Raw genomic sequence first — 17423 nt, forward strand, 5'->3', positions numbered from 1 at the left:
CTCTCTTCACAGGCTGGTGTCTCCACTTGTCTCAGCCTCTCTCCGGCCTCCGCAATCCCTCTTCGCTTCAGAGCAGATGTCTGCACCCAGCCCCCTCTTCCGTGCCCTGTTGATTGCAATTTCTATCTATTCATTCTCTTGTTTACCATTATTTATAACTCCACAGTGAGGTCCATGAAGGCAAGAACATTCAGGGAGGACACAAGGCCCCTCTCACAGTCCTGAGCCCAATAAATATTTGCTGAGTGGATGAGTCACAGCAGCAGCACACAGACCTCCACGTCCCACCTCTGTCAGTCTTCCAGTCTCCATGGAAGTGCTGATTTCTAGTCTGGTTTTCTTTGATTAAAAATGAGACACAGCTGAATGCATTCATTGGTCCAGCCACTAGTGGAAGACCCATTGCCCCAGCTGGTAACACAGTGCTTCCAACTCTTTTTTTTTTTTTTTTTTAAAGAATTATTTTATTTATTTGAAAGACAAGAGTTAGAGAGAGGCAGAGCTAGAGAGAGAAAGTCTTCCATTCCACTGGTTCACTCTCCAAATGGCAGCAACGGCCAGAGCCAAGCTGATCCGAAGCCAGAAGCCAAGAGCCTCTTTTGGGCCTCCGACGTGGGTACAGGGGCCCAAGGACTTGAGCCATCTTCTACTGTTTTCTCAGGCCATGGCAGAGAGTTGGGTCAGAAGTGGTGCAGCTGGGACTCGAACTGGCACCCATATGGGATGCCAGCGCTGCAGGTTGGGGCTTTAACCCGCTGTACCACAGCGCCGGCCCCTTCCAGCTCTTTCTATGGTCACCTTTCTGTTCCCACATCTCACATACCTATTCCTCCAGCCTCTGCTGAATGTGAATACAGAATCTCCCTAAATGGTGGCTGAGTGGTGTGTTCATCACTGATTATTTTTCTTACCATACAGACACTGTTTTCCATGTGGCAAGACAACATGTAACTAAAACAGTAATGCTTACTTTACAGGAATTCTGTCTTTCAAATGTCTAAACATGGCTAAGCCACCTCTGCAGGTCAGCCTGGTTAACATAAACATGGAACTGCCTCATTCTCTCATTCTTTTTTTTTTTTTTTTTTTTTTTTTGACAGGCAGAGTGGACAGTGAGAGAGACAGAGAGAAAGGTCTTCCTTCCGTTGGTTCACCCTCCAATGGCCGCCGCGGCCAGCACGCTGTGGCCGGCGTACCGCGCTGATCCGATGGCAGGAGCCAGGTGCTTCTCCTGGTCTCCCATGGGGTGCAGGGCCCAAGCACCTGGGCCATCCTCCACTGCACTCCCTGGCCACAGCAGAGAGCTGGCCTGGAAGAGGGGCAACCAGGACAGAATCCGGCGCCCCGACCGGGACTAGAACCTGGTGTGCTGGCGCCGCAAGGCGGAGGATTAGCCTAGTGAGCCGCGGCGCCGGCCTCTCATTCTTTCAAAGACAGCTTAGATCTTCACTTAGCTTCTCGGTATTTAATTCCTCGGCGTCTCCCCTACACATAAATGCATGTAGTGAGTTCATGTTTATATTCATGTAAAAAGAACTTCTTTTTGTAAAAGATGGATGAAACTGGAAGCCATTGTACTGAGTGAAATAAGCCAGTTCCCAAAAGACAAATTCCATATTTTTCCCAGAGCTGTGGTAACTAACAGAGTGCAAAAAATGTCACGTACATGAGCAGAGTTGACATTTTGAGATTTGATTACTGTTACAGCCCTGGTTTCTACAGCTGAGGAACAGTATTTTTTGGTTTTTCTTCTTACTACTTGTTACATTCTTTACTTAGTAGAGGGTTAAGCTCATGATTATAAAATAAACTGAAAGTATGTCATTGTAAAAATTAAAAGAATGAGAAAGGGAGGAGGAGGGAGGGTGGGAGCTTGGGGAGCGGGAGGGCCGGGTGGGAAGTCTCACTGTGCCCCGGAGTCTGTATAAATGAAACACATGAAATCTGTTCACCTTATATGAATAAAGACAATTATTTTAAAACAAAGAAACACATATGAATCTAAACATGGTGCCGGAGGGCAGGGTATTCCTTAGAAAGCATTTTATTATCAGAACAGGACGTCTGCTATGTTTTAGGTCTATTTATTATGCTGTTTTTACAAGTAGCAAAGCCCTTCCATTTGCCCCGGGTGAACAGCCCTGAAATATAAAAAGCCCCTAATTACAGACAGCCTCCCGCCCCCGCCCCGCCTCTGGGCGACCGGGAGGCTGCAGCCCAGGAGCGCCTCCTGGAGGTGGCGGTGGCTTCCTGGCGAACCTGGTCTTGAACTCCGGCACTCTCGTCACTCATCCTCTTGCTGGTTTCTTTTCTGTCAGGAAACAAGAGCACACTGAGGCCACACGTTCTAACTGGGACACGAGCTCGAGTTCCACCAAGAGGGCTTTCCTGTCACCCAGTGTCATGCTCTAGAAGCCTTGGAAAAGGCTGTGGCTGAAGATGATCACGTGAGGACAGACCTTAATTCATGCACTAAACCAGTTCATCATCTGGCCTCCTGAGCAAAGGACCTGAGGCATTTGAATGTCTTCTTCATATAAACACTCCCACCCAGAAAGGCAAATGCTCCCCTCCCCCTCCCGGGGCAACCCCAGCACAGGTCTGATCTTTGTGGCGCCCCAGAACAATACACAGACTTGCCTCAAAGTTACAGGTATTGTGAGAATTGTTCAAAAACCACAAACATTATAAAAGAAAAAAAAGTCTGTCATTCTAATCAATGAATTCTTTCTTCAGGTCACATTGCGTATTTCATTTTAAAATGACCTAACTCGGTGCTTCTGTTCCTTAAATTCACAGTCAGACCAAAAGCTACCTAGGTGGTGGGAGGGCTAAAATGCAACACTAAAATTTAGCTAAAGGGGAAACCGACGTGACACACTTAGACTTTACCAGCTTCAGGAAATCTATCAGCTTGTGAGCGTCTTCCCCCGTGGAGAGGTCCACGAAGTCCTTGGGCAGCCGGTAGCTCAGGTAAGGGCTGGGCTGCACGGTGACCTCACTGTCGGTGCAACGGAAAGCGGGGCAGTCCTTCACACAGAGAAAAGCAAAGGCTTGGCTCAGGTCCACTAGTATTTCTTTCTTTCTTCCTTAAGATTGATTTATTAGAAAGGCAGCGAGAGAGCGAGAGAGCGAGAGAGCGACAGAGCGAGAGAGAGAGAGAGAGAGATCTGCGGCTGCGGCTGCGGCTTTCCCAGGCACGTTAGTGGGGAGCTGGACTGGAAGTGAAGCAGCCAGGGCTGGAAGCAGCACTCCAATATGGGCTGCTGGCATCTCTTAACCTGCGGTGTCAAAATGCTGGCCCCTACCAGCATTTCCTGAACTAAAAAGGATCCTGGGGCCGGCGCCGTGGCTCAATAGGCTAATCCTCCACCTTGCGGCGCCGGCACACCGGGTTCTAGTCCCGGTTGGGGCGCCGGATTCTGTCCCGGTTGCCCCTCTTCCAGGCCAGCTCTCTGCTATGGCCAGGGAGTGCAGTGGAGGATGGCCCAGGTGCTTGGGCCCTGCACCCCATGGGAGACCAGGAAAAGCACCTGGCTCCTGGCTCCTGCCAGGATCAGCGCAGTGCGCCGGCTGCAGCGGCGGCCATTGGAGGGTGAACCAGCGGCAAAAGGAAGACCTTTCTCTCTGTCTCTCTCTCTCACTGTCCACTCTGCCTGTCAAAAAAAAAAAAAAAAAAAAAAAAAAAAAAAGGATCCTGGGGTAACAAATTCATGTTCTTTTCTGTACTAGATAAGGAAGAAAAGAAGATTCTAAAGTCAAAGAATGGGGCCAGCACTGTGGTGCAGCAGGTTAACGTCCTGGACTGAGGCACTGACATCCCATATGGGCGCCAGTTCGAGGCCTGGCTGCTCCATTTCCGATCCAGCTCTCTGCTATGGCCTGGGAAAACAGCAGAAGATAGCCCAAAAAACTGGGCCCCTGCACCCATATAGGAGACCAGAGGAAGCTCCTGGCTCCTGGCTTCGGATTGGCGTAGTTCTGGCCATTGCAGCCATCTGGGGAGTGAACCAGCAGATGGAAGACCTCTCTCTCTTTCTCTGTCTCTCCTCTCTGTGTAGCTCTGACTTTCAAATAAATAAATCTTTGAAAAAAAAAAATTCAAAGAAGCCACGAAGATTAAAAAAATAATTCTATACGTTCACTGGAAAGTCAACACGTATCTGAAAGCACAGTGCTGCTGGCGGGCTCGTCGATCCCTAAGTGCAGCCAAACGTGCAGCCAGCGTGTGCTGCAAACGAGCTCGTATCTCTGCAGCCCGAGTGGGCCCGGGGGCTTAGGCCAGTCACCTCTGGCCTAAGACAGGCTAGAATGTTTTATGCATACAGGTACACAGCTGGGCAGTACTGCCGTAGAGGGCAAAGGAGTGCTCTGCATTCCATAGCATTTCTGTACTTCTCTTATTTGTGTATCTCTCTCATTCCCTAAATAAAACTGCAAATTCAAGTATCCCTTTTCAAATAACTTTTTCAAAATTCAAGAGCCAGAGAGGGGAAAAAAGAGAGAGAGTGAGAGACAGACACAAAGGAGAGAGATCGAGTTCCCATCCACTGGTTCGCTCCCCAAATGCCTACAGCAGTTGATGAATAGACCAGGACAAAGCTGGAAGCTGCATTCATTCTGGGTCTCTCATGTGGGTGGCAGGGACCCAAGTACTCAACATCACTGCTGCCGCCCAGGGTTTGCATTAGTAGGAAGCTGGAGTCAAGAGCCAGAGGTGGGTATTAGAAGGTACCCCAATATGGGTTGCAGGCATCTTACCCAACATCTCGATGGCTAGGCCAAACACCCACCCTTCAAGTATCATATTGAATGAGCCTTCCACATTCTTTAATGCACCTTCTGAGTCTACTTACTAGTATACTAGTAAATATATGTGAAAAGTCACATACTATTTACATGTTGGTTTGTGCCAAAAAGGACTCTGGGGGCGGGGCCTGGACCTCCTGACTGGCAGATATCAAGGCAATGCCCGGCTGGATGGTGCCCAGCGAAAGAACTCAGGGCAGGAACTTAAATGGATGAGTGTGTGGAGCTCTAGAAACCAGGCTGCCTCTTACTACAGACAGATCAATCATGGGGTCCAACAGTTGAGAAATATTTACTCTGTGCAGGACTGTGTTCCAGGCAGAGGAGGTAAACTGATAAACAAGACGTGGAGACACACAGTAAGCGAGCAAACAGATTACAAGGTCATTTCAGACAGCACAACGTGCTACAGAAAGGAAGACAGTGGGCAATAGCCCAAGAGGAGAGCAACGGGGACTGCGTTAGAGGGGCGGGCAGGCGAGGCCTTGCACGCGAGGGGCTGTGTGGGCTGAGAGCGCCCCGGGGTGATGAAGGCAGCCTTCAGAGGGCCTGGGAGAGGAACAGGCCCCGCAGGCAGGAGGACCATCCAGTACACAAAGGACTTAGGAAAGGTGGAGCTGGGCCAGCCTCTGTGGCCTGGGCACGGGAAGACAGGCAGCAGGTGACCCTGGGGAAGAGGCAGGGTCCAGTTCATGCTTGCCTTCTGTCATCCCCACCCTCCAGTTCTTAGAAGAAACGAGGGACTTGGAGTTGAATACTGCACCGTTTCTATCCCTTAATTGAGCCTCTTCCGTGTATAAAAAACGCCTGGGCTGAGTAATTTACATTCCCCCTGCTGATTTCTCAGACTTGATGGCTCACCACCATCAGGTGTCAGAGGGACAAAATGCCTTCCTCCATTAAACTGACAAATGCACCCATGCCTGACACTGTGCTAAGCGCTGCAGATGTCCTGAGAACAAGAGACACTTTCCCTCTTCTCCAAAACATCCAGTCTCCCGCAGGACATGAACAAGCAACAGGCAGCCTTAACACAGGACGGCAAGCATGAACAAGCGCCTAAGAGGGTAAATACGGGTGTGACACAGCGCCCAGGACAGAGCAGTGACCCGAGGAGACAGTGCAGGGATGGCAGGGCAATAGAAAGGTGCTTGCAGAGCAGACAGGAAGGGACCCAGGAGCAGGAGCCCAGGGAAGAAGTGGTACAACAGGAAGGGAGCCGTGTGTTCACGTGCTCTCCCAGAGGCGCAGGTCACGGCATATCCCCGTGTCTAAAGTGCAAGGGCACGGTTAGTGAGATCAAAGGGTTCCTTCGTATCTCCTTTACGTCTCTTACCTGCTCCTGGGCATCTCCTTCACTAAAATCACCTCTCAGGTTTGTTTCAGAGATGAGTTCTTCCCAGGTGAACAGCAGTGAGTCTGTGACTTCCCCGAATGGATTAAAGTCAATTAGCCACACCTTCCCCTGCAGCACAGAGAGGAAAAAGCATGAAACACAGTCCACACTGTGACTTATGAGAAAGACGATCTTAAAATCTTATCACTTATTTCAAGACAGTTCCTCCGGGTCCCCTCTGAGAAGGGGCTAGATCAGACAGGTGGCGTTACAGGGAATGTCACCTGGGTAGGCAGTGAGAGGGGACTGGGAAGGAAATGATCCGGCAAAGACAGATAACTCAGCTCCCGCCCCAAGCCACATTCAAATCCTAGGTTACAAAACCCAAGCACAAAAAGGAAGATCTCACAAGACCGCGCCCTGGCTGCGGTGGGACTCCGCGCCACCTGCAGGGGTCCTGCCAGGCACAGCCTACGTAGGCAGGCGCCGGCAGCTCAGCCAGCCATCTCACTCTGCTGAAAGGCTGTGGCAAAGGGCAGCGTTTTGGTATCTTTTAACATATGGAACGAAGTACGCAAGTGCTCAATTTTCTTTAAGTCGTAACACAATATTTGTTTACATTAATGTTAACATAATAGTTGCTGTATTAATAGCAAATGAAAGAGAGATTTTTAAAAAAATCCAACTTTGGAAAGAACTTTCTAGCTTCCTCTAGTCTGAGAGCACAGGTAGGCAATGTGGTAGCCACTGGCCTCAGGGAGAGGACGCTGAGCAGGTGGGACCATGCTTAGATACGGTCAGGCGCCAGCCCCGTGCAGCCGGGTGCACAGCCCTGCCTAGAGATGCGAGCCTGCCCGCTGGATGACAAAGGCCTGGGTGACACGTGGCAGGTACAATGCCGGCTGTTTTTATATTTTATATTCGCTCCTCTTGTTTTTTCTCACTAAGACATTCATCTCTGTATGGTTTTGCTGTTAACAATAAATTACTCTTCTTCATAAACATGCAACTCGCACGTCTTGCTCGTGTGTATGTGTCTGTGTGTGTGTGTGTGTGTGTAACATGAGGACCAGGGCTGCGGGGCCAGTACTGCATTTAGCACTGTTTCGCACCTGGCTTAAGAACATTTCAGGAAAGAGGAGACATCTTATTAGGACTTGCTTCACACATCCTCTGGGAAGCATCTTCAGAACTAGTACAAGAAGCTCCTGCCATCTGCCACGTGGGAGAAATCGGCAGCCTTTCCTGCCGCTTGTGTTCCTCCCTCACATCAATCTGGCACCCACTTCTGCCTTCTTGGGCCATGGGAAATAATGGCCAGCAATCAGCTTCTTAGCATAATGCCAGCCTTGTATTGGGGGACTATTATTAAAATGACTTTGCGGCGGGTGCCATGGCTCACTTGGCTAATCCTCCGCCTGTGGCGCCAGCACCCTGAGTTCTAGTCCCAGTTGGGGCGCCGGGTACTAGTCCCAGTTGCTCCTCTTCCAGTCCAGCTCTCTGCTGTGGCCTGGGAAGGCAGTGGAGGATGGCCCAAGTGCTTGGGTCCCTGTACCCACATGGGAGACCGGGAGGAAGCACCTGGCTCCTGGCTTCGGATAGGCACAGTGCCAACCATAGCAGCCATTAGGGTAGTGAACCAACAGAAGGAAGACTTTTCTCTCTCTTTCTCTCACTGTCTATAACTCTGTCTCTCTCTCTCACTGTCTAACTCTGCCTGTCAAAAAAAAAAAATGGCTTTGCAATATTGTACGTTATTTTTTAATGGGTATTTCCTAAACTCCAAACCTTTTCTATTTGACTTTAGATTAATAAAACTATCTTGCTATTAAGAGAAAAAAGAAACTTGCACTTCAAGCCACCACTTGTTAGCTGACAGAGTTTATTCCACAGTTCAGAAGCCATTCTTCAGTACTAACAAACAAAATAAAACTTGCTATATATAATCAGGTATAAAACTATCAGGGTTAGGGTTTTATAGCCATAATATGTGACATATTGGGCATAAATCATTCAGAGAAATTAATTCCATTTTAGGGCAACCCATTAAAAAAAAAGAACAGTCAGATTGAGGTTCCTTGGACCTCCCAACTGACCACGCACCTACCCAAGCAAAGCTCAGTGTACCAGGCAGTGTTGGACTGAGGCATAAAGATCAGTAACACAGAACTGAATCCTTCAGACAGCTCAGCCTGGGTCAGTATACACGGACCACACACACACACACACACACACACGTACGCACATCCCAAATACAGGAGCCAAACACCCGCAATCAGAAGGCACTCCGCTTCCATAGACAGGAGGAAGAGGGTAACACGAGATTACAGGAGCACAGGAGACCCTGACGAGATCTGCGAGGGGAGGCTGGAAAAGCTTCCCCCATAACTTGGAGCGTGCAGGACGACAGCAATGAGGATCTGAGAGGAGGTGGGAGGGAAAGGAGCCACTGCAGAGGAAAACAACGAGAACAACGGAAAGCAGAATGTGCGGCGGCCCTGTGAGGACGTCCATTTTCCGGGAATGGGTGACAAGAGCTAAAGTGTAAAATACTTGAGGGCTCCAGAAACACGCCGGGCTAAGGGAACTTTAAAAGCTTCCTGTTCTAGACAGGATGCAACTGAGGCTAAAATATTCGCTTGAAATGTGCAAATCAGAGGCTGGCGCCGCGGCTCACTAGGCTAATCCTCCGCCTCACGGCGCCGGAACACCGGGTTCTAGTCCCGGTCGGGGCGCCAGATTCTGTCCCGGTTGCCCCTTTTCCAGGCCAGCTCTCTGCTGTGGCCAGGGAGGGCAGTGGAGGATGGCCCAAGTGCTTGGGCCCTGCACCCCATGGGAGACCAGGAGAAGCACCTGGCTCCTGCCATTGGATCAGTGCGGTACGCCAGCCACAGCACGCCGGCCGCGGCGGCCATTAGAGGGTGAACCAACGGCAAAAGGAGGACGTTTCTCTCCGTCTCTCTCTCTCACTGTCCACTCTGCCTGTCAAAAAAAAAAAAAAAAAGAAATGTGCAAATCAGATTACCAGAAAGAAAGGGGACCAGCCAGGAGCCATAAACGAAGAGGAAGCTGTGAGAGGGACACAAGGCAGGGTTTCCCCCACAAGAACCTAAGGCTTTCATCCGCGCTGCACAGGACACAGGCCTGCAGAAGGCAGGCAGAGCTAAGTGACTTCAGAGGGCTGCAACCTCAGTGAAGGGCGGGTAAGAAAAGAATGCCAAGGGCAGGAGCAGCAACAATGACATCTTTCCCTCACTGGATGTTGGGGAACATGAGAAAAGCAAATGAAAAATTCAAAATCTAGGCTCTTTAGGATTCTCATCAAAACAATACAAAAACAAACAAAACCCCAAACGCACTACAGATGAAGTAAAGTCAAATAAACAAAATTGATTTGTAGCATCTTTTAAAGACAATAAAGATGAATGAGGGGCTGGTGTTGTGGTGCATAGGTTAAGCTGCTACCAGGGGCGCCGGCACCCCATATAAACTCCAGCTGGATTCCTGGCTGCTCCACTTCTGATCCAGCTCCCTGCTAATGCACTTGGGAAAGCAGCAAAGATGGCCCAAGAGCATGGGCCCCTGTTACCGAAGTGAAGACCTGGTGGCTCCCGGCTTCGGCCTGGCCCAGCATTGGCTGTTGTGGCCATTTGGGGAGTGAACCAGTGAATGGAAGATCTCTCTTTCTCTCCATCTCTATATCTTCTCACTCTGTAACTCTGCCTTTCAAATAAATAAATCTTAAAGAAAAAAATGAATGAGACTCTGAAAATACAACAAGGATTAAAGCAATAAGAATTTGGGGAAATCCTTACCAAAAAATGAGGAACACAGGTACTAGATTAGGCAATGCGGTTACAATTTACAGAAAAACAAAGTAGATCCATATTGCTTACCAATCAGACAAGTGCCAAATAGACCATAGATTTAAATGTAAAACAAGAAGTCATAAAAGTACTAGTAAAAAAAAAAGGGAAAGTATTTCTTAAAATTATGACTCAAATTCAGATGTTATAAAATAAATGACTAATACATTTAATTTTCTCCATGGCAACAGACTATCAGATTGAAAAACATTACAAAGGCCTAGTCTCTGCAATAAATAAAGAATTCCTTTAGTTTGAAGAAAATAAGATACTTTAACAAAACAGAAAAGACACGAAGCAACAGTTCAGAGAAATTACCCTTAAATATATGAAAATATAAACTTCATCTTCATTCAATAAGAAAGACTGAAATTAAAACTACACCTAAAACATTGCTTCTCTACCAAAACCCAAAATGATCCTACAAAAGTCTGATTGTATACTTAGTCAGTAAGCTTTGAAGACACATGCAGGTTCTGTGGGATTTTGTCTGGCCTAATTGGGGAAGGGAAACTACAAAATCTACCAAAATGAAAATGCATTGAGTCTTTGAACCGGCAGCCCCACCTTTAGGAATTGATTCTGCAAATATGAAACAACATGGGGACAGAGTTTTCACCACAGCACGGTTTGCAAGAGACAAGAAATAGCCTATGTGAGCACTGAGAGAGAAGTGGCTAACAAGCTACACAGTCTACTGGCATACCAAAATGCTACGCCACTGCAAGGGGCCGGAAAGTGCAGGAGACACTGATCTTTAACACTGTGAACCAAACAAGGTCTGGAGTGTATATCAATGCCACCTCTTGCACAAGAAAAACGGGAAAAAAAAAAAAAAAAAAGGATACTGCTTGTTTTGTATCAAGAAATGCTGGAAGCACATATAAGAAATTAATAAAAGTGTGCCTTTGGGAGCATAGAAGATGTTTCATGTATGCTTTCACACTGATTTGGCTTTTTTTTTTTTTTTTTTTTGACAGGCAGAGTGGACAGTGAGAGAGAGAGACAGAGAGAAAGGTCTTCCTTTGCCGTTGGTTCACCCTCCAATGGCCGTCGCAGCCGGCGCGCTGCGGCAGGCGCACCGCGCTGATCCGATGGCAGGAGCCAGGAGCCAGGTGCTTTTCCTGGTCTCCCATGGGGTGCAGGGCCGAAGCACTTGGGCCATCCTCCACTGCACTCCCTGGCCACAGCAGAGGGCTGGCCTGGAAGAGGGGCAACCGGGACAGAATCCGGCGCCCCGACCAGGACTAGAACCCGGTGTGCTGGCGCCGCCAGGCGGAGGATTAGCCTAGTGAGCCGCGGCGCCAGCCACACTGATTTGGCTTTTAAACAATGGGAATGTGTTACCAATTAATAAATGCAAAGTCAGTGGGTTTTACAGAGAGGTGTTTGCCAGGGTCTCGGGTGCAGGGAGAGTAATAAAAGAAGCTGGGGCAGGGAGAAGCTCACTGGATGATGGTTTTGTGACTGGATGTGTTGGTCAAAACTCAGAACTCTACATGAAAACGCCATTATCAGCTGCTCCCAGGATGCGTGTTAGCAGGAAAATGGATCCTAAGTGGTGGCCAGCACTTGAACCAGGCACTGTGATAGGGTAAGTGGTAGCTTAACTGCTCTGCCGCAACAACATTATTTTTTTAATGTATTCATTTTATTTATGTGAAACATGGAGGGAGGGAGAGAACAAGAGAGCGAGAGAGAAAAAAATGAGAGAGAGAATGAGATCTCCCAACCGGTGGTTGACTCCCCAAATGCCTGCAACAGAATGGCCAGGGCTGGGCCAGGCTGGTCAGGAGCCAGGAACTCAATCCTGGTTTCCTGTATGGGTGACAGGGACTCAGCTACTCAAACCATCACCTGCTGTCTGCCAGGGAACACATCAACAAGAAGCTGGAACTGGGAGTAGAGCCAGAATTTGAATCTAAGGCCCTGGGATATGGGCCATGGGTATCCCAAGAGGCCCCTTAACTACCATGTCAAACGGTCACTCCAAAAACATTAGTAACAAGTTTTACCTAAAGATATCTACAGAATGTTTCACACATTAGAAATTGTACTTTGGGTCTAGCTTTATGGCACAGTGGGGTAAGCCACCCCCTGGGTTACCCACATGCCCTATCAGAGTGCCTGGGATCAAATCTTGCCTCCACTTCTGATCCAGCTTCCTGCTAATGTGCCTGGGAGGCAGCAGATGATGGCTCAAGTACTTGGGTTCCAGCCACCCACATGGAGACCTGGATGGCTCCTGACTTGAACCTAGCCCAGTCCTGGTTGTTATAGGCATTTGGGGAAGTAAAGTAGCAAATTGAAGATCAATCTCTCTCTTTCTGCCTTTCAAATGAATAATCTTTTTAAAATGTATTTTTTTCAGTCACACCTCGAATATTAAATGTGACCAAATCACAAAGCCAATTTCAAAATGACCACGACTCAAGATCAGCTGTCTTCAACCCATATGTCAATGTACCAAGAAACAGCATAATCATCGTAACTGAGATAATACACAAGGGGTAAGAAACTTTTACAAATCTGAAGTAGACACTAAATTGTAACAGTGTGTTCTCATCGCTCCAGGAGTTTTTTTGTTTTTGTTCTTTAAGATTTACTTATTTACTTGAAAGAGTTACAGAGAGAGGAGAGGCAGAGACAGAGAGGGCTTCCATCTGCTGGTTCACTTCTCAATTGGCTGCAATGGCCGGAACTATGCCAATCTGAAGCCAGGAGCCAGGAGCTTCCTCCAGGTCTCCCACGTGAGTGCAGGGGCCCAAGCACTTGGGCCATCTTCTACTGCCAGCAGAGAGCTAGATGGGAAGTGGAGCATCTGTGACTTGAACCGGCCACCATATGGGAGGCCAATACTGAAGGTGGTAGCTTTACCCGCTATACCACAGCATTGGCCCCAAGGAGCTTTTTAAAATACGCCTTCTAGTGCCTTATCCCAGATCTAAGGAGGAGTGGGTCTAGGCTCTGAAACACACTCACACAGGACAGTGGGCCTCTATCAACATTGAGTCAACTCTCCCGGCCTCGACACATCAAAGTACTGCCAAGTCCAAATACTCTGCATTTCCATTTCGTGTAAAAGATCATGGCAAAGGGCCAGTGCCCCACAAAAATAGCCACAGAAGTCACAGATTTAAGAAACAGCCTAAGAACTCTGATACAAGCACCAATGAGAAATGCAAATGAGTTTTACAATATGGTTTAAATCTCTTCTCAGAAACTGTCAGGATGTTTATACTGGCACAATTCGCACTTTCAAAAACGTGACTATTTTCAGCTCTGTGAGATCCCAGAGGTAATCACTTGTGCACGAGTCCAACCTCACCCAAGACATTCACCAAGTGAAACATCTGCACCCAGCAGCCAGACCTTCTGAATGGCAGCAGCCCGGGGTGTCTGCCAGGCAGATACGGAGACACAGTGGCAAGTTCCAACACGTTCAAATGCCACTCTATGAGGGAAACTGCCTCACTTGTAGTATCTGTAAAATGCGGGCAGGCAATATGCACCTCACAAGATTTTATGGATTAAATGAGATAATAAATCCATTGTCTTCTGAGAAGTGAACATCCTCAGGGCAGTCTGCTGGGTTTCCTCACTCACTAATAGACTTGATAGCACTTACCACGGGCCACTTCCTGAACCCTGACCGCTTACATCTCTGTCACCCTCACTGGAAGATAAGCTCCTTAAAGATCAGAGGTTATCTTGTTTGAAGCATCCTGTTATAGTGCAATGTTGCGGCTCAATAGGCTAATCCTCCGCCTGAGGCACCGCCACACCGGGTTCTAGTCCTGGTCGAGGCGCTGGATTCTGTCCGGTTGCCCTTCTTCCAGTCTAGCTCTCTGCTATGGCCCAGGAGTGCAGTGGAGGATGGCCCAAGTGCTTCGGCCCTGCACCCGCATGGGAAACCAGGAGAAGCACCTGGCTCCTGCCATCGGATCAGCGCGGTGCGCCAGCCGCAGCGCACCGGCCGCGGCGGCCATTGGAGGGTGAACCAACGGCAAAAGGAAGACCTTTCTCTCTGTCTCTCTCTCTCTCACTGTCCACTCTGCCTGTCAAAAAAAAAAAAAAAAAAAAGTGCAATGTTGGGGCCAGCACTGTGGCATAGAGGGTAAAGCCCTGGCCTGCAACACCACCAGTCCCATATGGGTGTGGATTTGAGTCCTGGCAGCTCTACTTCTGATCTAGCTCTCTGTTAATGTACTTGGGTAAGCAGCAAAAGATGGCCCAAGTGCTTGGGCCCCTGCACCCTTGTGAGAGACCCAGAGGAAGCTCCTGGCTCCTGACTTTGGTCTGGCCCAGTCCTGACCATTGTAGCCATCTGGGAAGTGAACCAGCAGATTGAAGACGTCTCTTTCTCTCTGTAACTCTTTCAAACAAAATAAATATCTTTTTTTAAAGATTTATTTTATTTATTTGAATGACAGAGTTACAGAGAGAGGTAGAGACAGAGAGAGAGGTCTTCCATCTGCTGGTTCACTCCCCAGATGGCTGCAACGGCCAGAGCTGGGGCCATCCAAAGCCAGGAAGCAGGAGCCTCCTCTGGGTCTACCATGTGGGTACAGGGGCCCAAGGACTTGGGCCATCCTCCACTGCCTTCCCAGGCCACAGCAGAGAGCTGGATCGGAAGAGGAGCAGCTGGGACCAGAACTGGCGCCCATATGGGATGCCAGCACTGCAGGCAGAGGATTAACCCACTGCGCCACAGTGCCGGCCCCTCAAAAATGATTCCACGGACTCACAAGCGCCACTGCCATTAAGGCTGAGTGAGCACAGAGGAGGATGAGAAGTCCCTACTTCTGCTGCTATGGGAGTGATGCAATGGGAAACCTGTCTGCCACCTTCCTAACATCTAGTGAGCTAAACTTCTCTGAAAAGAGCTTATGTGTCAGACCACGAAACTTCTGCTGCAGGAACTTTTTACTGAGTTAGGTTCTTGTTTTCTGATTGTTCTAATCACAGAAGGGCTCATCATTTCAGAGGTTTAAAGAACAAATGTTGGGCATTTCTCTAAAAAAGACATAAAAACAGCTAACAGAGGCATGAAAAATGCTCAATATTACTAATCATTAGGGAAAGCACATCAAAAACCACAGTGGGGTATCTATCACTTCACACCTGTCAGAACAGCTATTATCAAAAAGAAAAAAGACACCAAGTGTAGTGAGTATACACTGTTGATGGGAATGTAAATCAGTAGAACTATTACAGGAAACTGTGTGTGAGGAAGTTTTTTTTAAAAAAAAGAAAACTAAAAATAGTATTACTATATGATGGAGCAAGCAATCACACTCTGGCTACTGACTCAAAAGACTTGAAATCAGGGGGCTGGTGCTATGGTACAGTAGATTAATCCTCTGCCTGCAGCCCCAGCATCCGTATGGGCACCAGTTCTAGACCTGGCTGCTCCACTTCCCATCCAAGCTCTCTGCTATAGCCTGGAAAAGCAGCAGAAGATGGCCCATGTGCTTGGGCCCTGTACCTGTGTGGGAGACCTAGAGGAAGTTCCTGGCTCCTGGCTTTGGATAGGCCCAGCTCTGGCCATTGTGGCCATTTGGGGAGTGAACCAGCAGAAGAAAGACCTTTCTCTCTGTCTTTCCCTCTAACTGCCTGTAACGCTATCTCTCAAATAAATAAACAGAATCTTTAAAAAAAAAAAAAAAAGATTTGAAATCAGTATGCTGAAGATGCACCAGCCCAGCACTCCAGAGTTCATTGGGACATTTTTCATAACAGTCAATTTATAGAATCAACCTAAGTCCATCGATGAATGAATACATTAAAAGGAATGGCGTATACACACAGTGGAATAATAATTAGCCTTACAAAAGAAGTAAATTCTGTCATTTGCCACAAGATGGATGGAACTGGAGAAGGTTAAGTGACGTAAGCCAGGCACAGAAAGACAAACACCATGTGTTCTCACTGATCTGTGCAATCTGCAACAACTGAATGTGAAGAAGCAGAGAACAGAATGATGGTTATGGAGCCAGTGGGCTGGGGAAATGAGGCAGAGATGGTCAAAGAGTACAAGCCCTAACTAAATGGGAGAATCAGTATTTTTGTTTTGTATTTTTCTTGCTTTGAGATATACTGCACAGCCTGGTAAATATAGTAAATAAATAAAATATATTATTATAAAATGTATAAATAATAAAATGCATCATAGTAAATAAAATTTATTATAATGTAAAGATAGTAAAGTTTAAATGTTTTCATCACAAAAAGTATTAGATTAAAAATAAGCAATATGTATTAATAACTGGCTTGATTTAATTATTCCACATTGTATTCATGGATCATAATATCGCTTTGTACCCCACAAACATATAATCTGTCAATTTCAAGTTTAAAATGAATAGCCATAAACGAATTCTCATCTTCAGTCTAAAAGTAAAAACAGTTCAAATCACACTAAGAATCTTATCTGACTAAAGATAATTACTGAAATATCAAATGACAAATTGTTAGCCATGAAAGTGTACAAACTATTCTAAGCTAGCCCAGCTCAGTGACAAAAATGGAGAGGATGTAAAATGACCATTTATCCACTTGTGCAACGCTCTTATGGAAAAGCATATCAAATGTAAGTTTACTTACCCTACTATCTCTATATACATCGAATACAACTGTAAAGAAGAGAAGAACTGTTATTAATGGAGGAATATTTCAATAATCGAAGTCTCCTTTTGAAAATTAAAGTGTATTTTATTACTGTTAGTGAAACATAGCACAATATAATTGACCTTGGGGTTCTTAATGCCTCTAAATCTCACAACTTCATACAAGAACGTCACCCTGCTTTCCTTTTCTCTATCCCCAATTGCAAGCCCTCATGTTTAAAAATTCAAGCCAAACAGTAACATCATCTCAACCTGCTCACTATTATTATTATTTTTTTAATTTTTTGACAGGCAGAGTGGACAGTGAGAGAGAGAGACAGAGAGATAGGTCTTCCTTTGCCATTGGTTCACCCTCCAATGGCCGCTGCGGCCGGCGCACCGCGCTGATCCGATGGCAGGAGCCAGGTACTTATCCTGGTCTCCCATGGAGTGCAGGGCCCAAGCACTTGGGCCATCCTCCACTGCACTTCCCTGGCCACAGCAGAGAGCTGGCCTGGAAGAGGGGCAACCGGGACAGAATCTGGTGCCCCGACCGGGACTAGAACCCGGTGTTCCGGCGCCACAAGGCGGAGGATTAGCCTAGTGAGCCGCGGCGCCGGACCCTGCTCACTATTATAAATTGGTCATCTCAGAACAAGGGAGGCTGCTAGTGAAAAAGTACTAGTGAAAGGAGCACCGATCGCTTATTTGGGGTATGAAATGAGGAGCATTCGTAATAAGAAATCTAACTGCACTTGTGGAATGACTCTTTTTGTTATTTATTTTTTATTTGAGAGAGAAAGA

General features: G+C 47.3%; 1 protein-coding gene across 2 annotated transcripts in view; it reads right to left on the reverse strand.

Annotated features, from left to right (window-relative positions):
- Nucleotides 1-2028: 2028 nt before the first annotated feature.
- CDC123 (cell division cycle 123) overlaps nucleotides 2029-17423 on the reverse strand; it is a 73698-nt gene continuing 58303 nt past the window's right edge. For both annotated transcript variants that reach the window (XM_070055720.2, XM_002717547.6), the window contains 4 exons: nucleotides 16618-16646; nucleotides 6146-6274; nucleotides 2893-3030; nucleotides 2029-2311 (listed from right to left, as the gene is read on the reverse strand). In XM_070055720.2, the coding sequence (XP_069911821.1) occupies nucleotides 2285-2311; nucleotides 2893-3030; nucleotides 6146-6274; nucleotides 16618-16646 (323 nt within the window). In that variant the 3' untranslated portion in view covers nucleotides 2029-2284. The remainder of the gene's footprint in view (nucleotides 2312-2892; nucleotides 3031-6145; nucleotides 6275-16617; nucleotides 16647-17423) is intronic.

The sequence above is a fragment of the Oryctolagus cuniculus genome, chromosome 13 (genome assembly GCF_051225735.1).
Source record: "Oryctolagus cuniculus isolate XC-2025 breed Fujian yellow rabbit chromosome 13, ASM5122573v1, whole genome shotgun sequence".
Classification (NCBI taxonomy): Eukaryota; Metazoa; Chordata; class Mammalia; order Lagomorpha; family Leporidae; genus Oryctolagus; species Oryctolagus cuniculus.